Below are 8,715 nucleotides of genomic sequence, written 5' to 3' on the forward strand. Positions count from 1 at the left end.
TGCCCAAGAACTGTCTGTGGTGACTCTTGTATTCTCTGTCTTGATTCATGCCTGGGAAAGTTCAGGGTATATGTTAAGGGGAAAACCTTAGGGAAACCTGAACCTTCAAAACTGGGTAGAATGAATGGATGGAATGGAAGAATTTACTGCAGCGTAATCATCTTCAAATTCCTTTTAGGTTGGAAGTTTCTTACCCTGGCAAGTCAAGAAGTACATTTAGTTATTTGTTTATAATCCATGTGCTACTGGGTGAAAGATTATAGGACAAGAACATTTGAATCAATTTCCATCAATTTCTGTCAATTTCCATCAAAACAGCTTACCCATGATTATCATTTAAGTGGATGGGACAGTAGGATTCCACTCACATAAAATGTTTGTCCCTGAGCATCCAGGGAGGGTGTTACCTCCAGGGTCTCCTTCCTGTGACTCTTCTGCATGAGTCCTGTACCACCTCTTCTAACCTCAGGGAAAAGTCACAATTTTGTTTTTTAAAGTCAATCATATTTAAAGTTTCTGCTTTTGAGTATGTACTACATGTTGATGTAGATTCTGGGATATAGAACAAACAGGCGCAGACTAGTGTGGGTGAGGTGGGGAACCCCTACTTCAGAAGGTGAACCTCAGAAGGAAGGCTGCCTGGGCCAGCAGTGTGTGCATGGTGGCAGGGAGCTGCAGCCACTAAGCCTTGGAAGAGTCTTTAATGGCACAGGGGAATGCTCTGTATAAAGCTCAGTGGGGGAAAAAAAGGATTTGGAAAGAAAGTGTATGCTAGAGGCAAAGAAAAAGACTAGAAGAAAATAACCAGCCAGGTGCAGTGGTGTGCACCTGTGGTCCTCACTGCTTGGGAGGCTGAGGTGGGATGATTGCTTGAGCCCAGGCATTCGAGGCTGCAGTGAGCTATGATCTGTGTCACTGCATTCCAGCCTGGGTGACAGAATGAGACCCCGTCTCTAAAACAAAAAAAAGAAAAGAAAATAGCCAAAATATTTTTGCTTATTTCTCTATTTCCCAAAGTTTGGGCAAGAGCATATACTATTCTTGCAATCAGAAGAAGTCCTCTTTTCCATTGCGTCTTAAATAGCTCTAAGATTTAGAATTTGTCTTGATGGCATGGTCATCACACACAGAGCTGGGCCCTGTGGGTGACGGGCTCCCAGGGGCCTCTAAGCGGGGAGCTGTGGGTGTCAAATGGCCATGAAGACAGTTGACCCAGGTTTGGGTGGCAAGATTCCCTGAGCCCCAGAGAAGTCAACTTTCTGTATCTACTAGAATCCAGGAAGAGTGTGTCCATGGCCGTCATTACCCCTCTGCTTCCCCGTTTCATGCCAGGCCTTTCTCAGATGCCTTCTCTGGGGGAGGCACTGTTGTTTGGGTGACTTTCTGGCTGCAGAGGGCAACCAGTGATAAAGGCAGATGCCAAGTATGAGGCAAGAAGGGAGGCCTGTGGCTGGGATGGCAGGCATTGGGAGAGATTTGTGGGAGCCCCTCACCCCTCTCTTTTTGCGGTGCTCTTGAGGAAGCTGGAGTCCCCACCTCTAAAGACCCCTCCAGGAAACATAGATCCCAAACCCAAATGGAGATGAGCTGGCCAGCGCAGTCCAAGACCCCAGTCCCCTCCATTATAACCTAGAGTGCAGGCCTCTGTCTTCCAGGTTGAAAGCTCATCATTTGGTACATCATAAGTTGTACGTCAGAGTAGAATTATAAAGGAAAGAGAAACAGATGTGAACTCTCAACAGCTGGGAGAGTTGAAAAGGCTCTGGAGTTCCATTATAGAAATGTGCGTTTTAGCTGGGAGTGGTGGCTCACGCCTGTAATCCCAGCACTTTGGGAGTTTGAGGCAGGTGGATCACTTGAGGTTGTGAAACTTTTCGAGACCAGCCTGACCAACATGGCCAAACCCTGTCTCTATTAAAAATAAAAAAGTTAGCCAGGCATGGTGGTGTGTGCCTGTAGTCCCAGCTACTCGGGAGGCTGAGGCAGGAGAATCACTTGAACCCGGGAGGTGGAGGTTGCTTTGAGCCAAGATTGCACCACTGCCCTCCAGCCTGGGTGACTGAGTGAGACTCTGTCTCAAAGTAATAATTATTATTATTATAATAGTTCTTGTTTTTTAAAATAAGAAACAGAAATATGCATTTTTAGATACCAGCAGGACATCATAGCACTGAGGGAAACTAAACTCTCTCTTTGGGAAGTAGCTTGGTTTCTTTTGTTGCCCTGGCCTGAGTTGTCATTTTAATTCTTTCACATCAGCCAGCATGGAGAAGAGGAGCCAGTTTTGCAAAATGACAGGGAACAGCCCCTGCTGGGGAGGGACTCTGTGATGCAGTGTCCTTGTCTGAGTTTCCTGGGCCCGGGTTCCCATCGCTGTGTGCCCGGAGCGCTGGGTGCCGACATTGAGCCTCCTCTGTGCTTTCAGGCATCCGCATGCTGGATGGCGACGTCACAGATGTGGTCGAGGCAAAGTCGCTGGGCATCAGACCCAACTACATCGACATTTACAGTGCCAGCTGGGGGCCAGACGACGATGGGAAGACGGTGGACGGGCCCGGCCGACTGGCTAAGCAGGCTTTCGAGTATGGCATTAAAAAGGTGTGAGTAACCCAGGGCTACAAGGGAGCACTCTGGGACAAGGGTGACAGTAAACATTTTTAACAATTAAATATCAGAGTGACACTGGCCACAGCCCTGAAACAAGACTGGGAAGACTCTGCTGTGCCAGGTGCCAGGGCCAGTGTGGAGGAGTCACTTGGGAAGTCTGAGAAGTGGCTCTTTACCAACGAGAGCAGAAGTGTTTTTGCCTTGTTCCAGAACAGCTGTTCCAGTGACAACCAGGTGGTCACTGCTAGCACAACCCTTTCTGCCTTGGAGTTTGCCTATCCCTGGCTGAAGGGGGTACACAGGTGGGTGACAGGGGTCCAAGGCAGCTCCCCTGGCCTGTTTCTTGGACTGTGCAGGGGCCTCGGCACACCTGCCCTTAGAAATACCCAGCCGTGGAACTTTCTGCATTCATTGCGGGGTATGTACTCACCCAGGCCCCACTGCAGCAGGAAGCAGTGGTCAGGGTGTCCCCTACCAGCACACAGCCCAGCCCAATTCGAACTTCTCCAGGAGAACCTCACAAGGGGCTAGGCAGAGCAAAGATGCTTCTCTGCTGATGGGCCAAGGGGAGGCTGGCAGGCTCCTGCGAGGCCACCTGCCAGCCACTCTGTGGTCTTTGGTTCCGGATCCTTGTGTGTCAGGAAGGCTGAGGAAGGGGGAGGGGGTGGCTGTAGATGAGCCAGTTCTTACAAGCAGGGTGGCAAGGCAGATTTCTGGGTGAGGACAGCTTCTTGGAACAGGCAGACAGAGCTGTGGTCAGCTTCCAGGAGGCCCTGGGTGGCTGAACAGGCCCCAGCCCAAAGTTCAATGTGTGGTCAGTGCCTGTTGTATGGAATGGGGACAGGGAGTTCCAGCAGGAAGTCCAGGCTTCTCTGACTTCTCCTGTGGGGGATGGGAGAATGGGGAGGTGGTGGCAGAAGTCGAGCCCATTCAATTTATATCATTTAAAATATTTTTAAAGTTCTCGTCGTATTATAACCCATGCATAGTGATTACACAGTGGCTCATAAACAGCTAATAAGTCAGTCAGATAATAGGAAGAGATTATATTGCAAACAGTCTTTCTCTGTCTCTCTGTGCCCACCCCTGAGTCCTGTCCCAGAGGAGGAATCTGTTTTTAAACTGTGTTCATGATTTCCTTTCTCTAAGTAATATCATTTGATTGCTTTCCTGGGTGCATTGAGTTTGGTCACTATCTATTACTTTCCTCTTATGGGGATGAGCATTTTTCTCTTAGAAGACCCTCCAGCTCTGCTGCCCTGCTGAAACCCTGGAGTTTCTTCTACTTCTTACCTTTCCCGGGCATCACGCCTACACTGCATCTTCCACCTCCTGCCAGCTGCACCCGCCTGCACGTCCTCTGAAGGACTTGGTGTCATTCTGCAAGTGTGAGGCAGAAGCTTCCTCCTCTACTGCCCCTACCCCCCAACCACTCAGGGCTTGAATGCCTGAGAAACCAATGACCAAATATGGGGTATCTACCCCCATGTCCCTCCAAGTTTAGTACTCACCCAGACACTCAATGTGAGAAGGAAAATTAAGGAAGAGGGGCAGTGTAGACACACACATGCACGCACACAGCACGGGACCTAGTGTGCATCCTTGTGACACTGGACAGCTTCCTTTATCTCCATTCCTCCAAGAAAACACCAAGGCAGCTTCAATCAGGCTGCTGAGCCCCCAAGCCAGGCCCGAGGCTGGGCCGAGTGAGTGCTGGCAGACTCAGCTACGACCAAGTCAGCTGCTATCCACCAATAACTGCCGAATACATAAATCACCCTTCCGTTACTTGGCTCCCAGCCCCAACTCACTAGATCGCTTGGATCTCGGTCTTGATGATAAACGAGACATCTTAAATATTAAGCTAGGGCTGGGCGCAGTGGCTCAAGCCTGTAATCCCAGCACTTTGGGAGGCCAAGACGGGCGGATCACGAGGTCAGGTGATCAAGACCATCCTGGCTAACACGGTGAAACCCCATCTCTACTAAAAAAAATACAAAAAAACTAGCCAGGCGAGGTGGCGGGTGCCTGTAGTCCCAGCTACTCGGGAGGCTGAGGCAGGAGAATGGCGTAAACCCGGGAGGTAGAGGTTGCAGTGAGCTGGGATCCGGCCACTGCACTCCAGCCCGGGTGACAGAGTGAGACTCCGTCTCAAAAAAAAAAAAAAAAAAAAAAAATTAAGCTAAATTTAAGCTTTGGAGAGGGTGGGTAAGCTGGAGATGGCATTTCCTGCATAGAACATATTGCTTTGGATGGGGTTACTGCTGAGCGTCTGTCATTTCTATGGGATGATTTCCAAAGATTGAGCTCCTAGGATGAGGCACCCTCTCTCCAGGAGGGATTCTGGTTGTTTGGCAGTGATCGTTTGGGCTCTCTGGTTCACAGAGCCTATGCGAGGCTTGGGGAGGTTGGAGCTGCAGAGAGGGATCTTTGCGTTGTGAATTCTGAGCAGTGTTGGTTTCATCCAGCTGTTAGGGGAGTGGGAAAGTTGCAGAGGGGACCATGTGGTTTCCCCTCATTCTTGTCACAGTTTCGTGAAATACTGAGGTCATTTGATTTTTTTTTCATCATTTGGAAGTAAAATATGTCATACAGAGAAACTTAAATTGCAACTGTCTCAATCTGTCACTGAAAATCCTCCTAGAAATTTGATGATCTCAAACCAAACCCCATTCCCCCATCTGTTTTTCCTCCTTGTGGCCCTATTTGTCACCTACAATCTTCTGTAAAATCCGACTTTATCTTTGGTAGATGATGTGGTCTGGTGGTGGGAGACTGCAGAAGCTGTAACTTGGCATAAAGATCTGTTTAATGTTGGTCCTTGGGAAGCCTTACTCCTCTCACACCTGGTTATTCAGAAGGGGCGATTAGACATTGCTGTGGCTAAAGACACTGGCCACCTCCGGGTAGCCGGTGTTGGCTAGCCCTCAGTAGCAGTGCTTCTGAGCTCATGAAATGAACTCTCCCTCCCCAGGGAAGACACTGAAATACGATTTGATTGGGTTGAAGTTGTGAGTTTACTGAAAAGAAGTGCAAGTTCACGGCTAGGGTTGAAACGTCCCCTACAGCTTCTGTCCCATGGCTTCCATGAAGCCACTGGAAGATCTGGGAAGTGAAAATAAAGTCTTCAGAGACAGTTAAAACATCTCTACACTCCTCAGATCTGACTGTTTCCTCACCTCATTTCCATGTCTCCTTCCCGGAAACCGTTTTAAGGAGGGGAAAGGTTGTTGATATGTTGACACCTATGAGGGTGGGTTGGTCTCATAATAAATGCATGGTGCATGCTATAAATGCAAACCTTGAGCATTTCAGGCTCTTGGTATTCAAAGTGGGGTCCAGAGCTAGCAGCACTGGCATCCTCTGGGACCTCATTAGGGATGCACACTCTCAGGCCCACCCTGGACTTTGGGGTGCAAGTCTGCATTGTAACAGGGTTCCCAGGTGACTCCAGGGTGTGCACATTTAAGTTTGGGGAGCGCTGTTTTTGGCCATTCTCTCTGCTCCTGGAGCAGTAAGGTTGCATGCTCCACCTTGCAAAAGGACATTTTATGAGTCATTTCAAGTGGGGTGGGGAGTTAGGAGTGGCAGTGTCTAGGACTAATTCTCACCTGGAATAAGGAGAGGCTCTGATGGGTTAAATACCTTTTGATTTGCGTTGTAGTTGCTTTAAACCGGCTTCAGCTGAATCTCTTCCTGCAGGTAATCACATGCACACACACACACCACCTTCCTGAGCTCTTTGTGCCTTTTTCTCAGAAGGTTAGCTTTTCTGGGAGTGACCTTTCTGTTGAGCTCTTGGCCACCCAGACAAGGTTCACCTTGCGGATGCAGAAAGCAGAGTGGACAAGGCAGCCTTAAGCAGCGGGGCTGCGTGGGCTTCAAGAACTTTCCTGTGGGCTTTCCTGGGAGGCTCAAGTTGGAGCTGGAGTCTTCTTAGTTTACAAACCTCCGTGGCGTGAGTGTACAGAGCAGGCAGGTCCACTCATTGTGCTCCAAAAGTGAGTGTGACATGTTTGGTCAGCAGCAGACTTCAATTTGGCTCTATGGGGATTGCAGAATTGGGGTGTAAGTTATCTTTAAGTTGGTCAATTGTTGAGCATAAGTATAAATTTCCTCCATTTGTTTGGGAAGGAGAGTCCTCAGTAAGGATGTGGTAGCCAGCCAGTGGCTCCAGTTTCCCATGGAAGTGGACGCTGGCCCTGCTCTCGGGCCGGCTGTGTACCACCAGCCCATCCAGCCATCTGGACTATATCGGTCGGTTCAGTCTTCCACTCGCTAATCTTTAGCTGGTATTTGTGGCTGGAATGATTCTCAGTGTGGTCAGAAATCATCCATCCTGTGGGTATGAGATAGAGCAGAGCTTCAGGAATCTACTCTGACCAGCTGCTGTCTTTCAAAGATTTGCTTTTGTGTGTACGTTCTTAACAATGTACACCGGTGCACAGCTGGGCATGGCGGCGCACTTTTGTAAGCACAGCTACCCTAAAGGCTAAGGCGGGAGGATCGCCTGAGCCCAGGAGTTCCAGACCAGCCTGGGTAAGACCCCGGTCTCAAAAAAAAAAAAAAAGGAAAGAAAACCTACACACAAATGAGGCTCTGGACTTGGCTAGTGATGTGAATCAGACCACCCTGATACTTACCCACAGCAGAGACCATGGGGAGCTCTGACAGGACACCCACAAGCTGCTACCAGCTTCCTGGACATAACCCTTTTCACCTATTCTGTCTTCACCCAGAGTTCATGGTCCTATCCCTCTCACTGTGCAAGAAGGGTACTTCTTCAAGTATGTTTTCCAGAAAAATCATTCTTTTCCCCACCAGACCAGCTCTTTCAACCCAGAAAAATTAAAGTTATAAATTCCACCATCATCTATAATCTCAGTGTTATTTGCAGCACCACTAGGTCTCTTTGATCCTAGGCCATTATAATGGAAATGATAGGCATGGCTGTGGAATAGAGCAGCTTGTGTTGGGACCCTGGATTTTCCTGTGAGGAACAGAGGAGTTTTTCTGGCCCCTTTCCCTCGTATGATCCTGTGATGCTGCAATTTTAGGGCTGCTGCCACAGGCAAAAGCACACCATTAAAATCGAAACAGCCCCCAAAACCATGCTCTCAGCAGCATCCAGATGTTCTGAACGCACCCTTCTTATCCCCTTTGAAGGAACATTTGGGAGATGGGACTCTAGGTCGGGGGTGAGACCCACCCTACGAGGTTCTGGCTGTGGGGCTAAGCCTTGTTCCTCTTGTTCCCTCTAGGGCCGGCAGGGCCTGGGCTCTATTTTCGTCTGGGCATCTGGGAACGGTGGGAGAGAGGGGGACTACTGCTCGTGTGATGGCTACACCAATAGCATCTACACCATCTCCGTCAGCAGCGCCACCGAGAATGGTTACAAGCCCTGGTATCTGGAAGAGTGTGCCTCCACCCTGGCCACCACCTACAGCAGCGGAGCCTTTTATGAGCGAAAAATCGTAAGTTCTCCTGGCAAGTTGGAGTGCTTACAGTGTGTGCTTCAGCCCTCTGGGAATGAGTTTCTTCTCCCTTTCTCAGAAATATGGGTTAGATTGAGGCCAGATTATTCTGGATCCCAGGGTCCCAGCCTCACCCATCGGCAAACAATTTGAGCCTCGAGGTAAACCCCAGTCCCTTGGCAGCCTTCCTCGGACACTGGCTTTCTAATCTTTGCACAGAAATAGCAATTAAACCCCTCTCTGGTTTTAGAGATCTAAAAATATTATTTAAGAATGAGGTTCCTTCTCATGATGTCTTGTTTTAACTCTGAAATTCTGTGGTCACATCTCTTGGAATCCAATGAACCCATCCAGTTCCAGCATGTACAATAGAGTAAGAGAAAGACTTGGTTTTATACTGAGACATTCTAGAAATCCAAGAGTTTTTCTAGGCATTCTGATGCTACAGAAATACTTTTCCTGGACACTTTTAAGTCGAGCAGTGGTTTCTGTCTGTTCCACTCACTTAAGTGAACATAAGCATGATTTATCTTTTAAAAGGTAACTGTTTTAGTACTCCAGTAGAATTTATGCTTTTTCTTTCCCTACATACTTTTCTACTTAAAAAAAAAAAAAAAAAAAAAGGGGGAAGGGA

At 48.5% G+C, this 8,715-nt stretch overlaps 1 protein-coding gene across 1 annotated transcript in view; it reads left to right on the top strand.

Annotated features, from left to right (window-relative positions):
* The window catches only part of PCSK6 (proprotein convertase subtilisin/kexin type 6), a 193,292-nt gene that overhangs the window by 91,099 nt on the left and 93,478 nt on the right, over nucleotides 1-8,715 (top strand). Inside the window, exons 9-10 of the mRNA XM_017863382.1 lie at nucleotides 2,426-2,598; nucleotides 7,869-8,081. Coding sequence (XP_017718871.1) covers nucleotides 2,426-2,598; nucleotides 7,869-8,081 — 386 coding nt within the window. The remainder of the gene's footprint in view (nucleotides 1-2,425; nucleotides 2,599-7,868; nucleotides 8,082-8,715) is intronic.

Source organism: Rhinopithecus bieti, unplaced genomic scaffold, assembly GCF_001698545.2.
Source record: "Rhinopithecus bieti isolate Rb0 unplaced genomic scaffold, ASM169854v2 scaffold_69980, whole genome shotgun sequence".
NCBI lineage: Eukaryota > Metazoa > Chordata > Mammalia > Primates > Cercopithecidae > Rhinopithecus > Rhinopithecus bieti.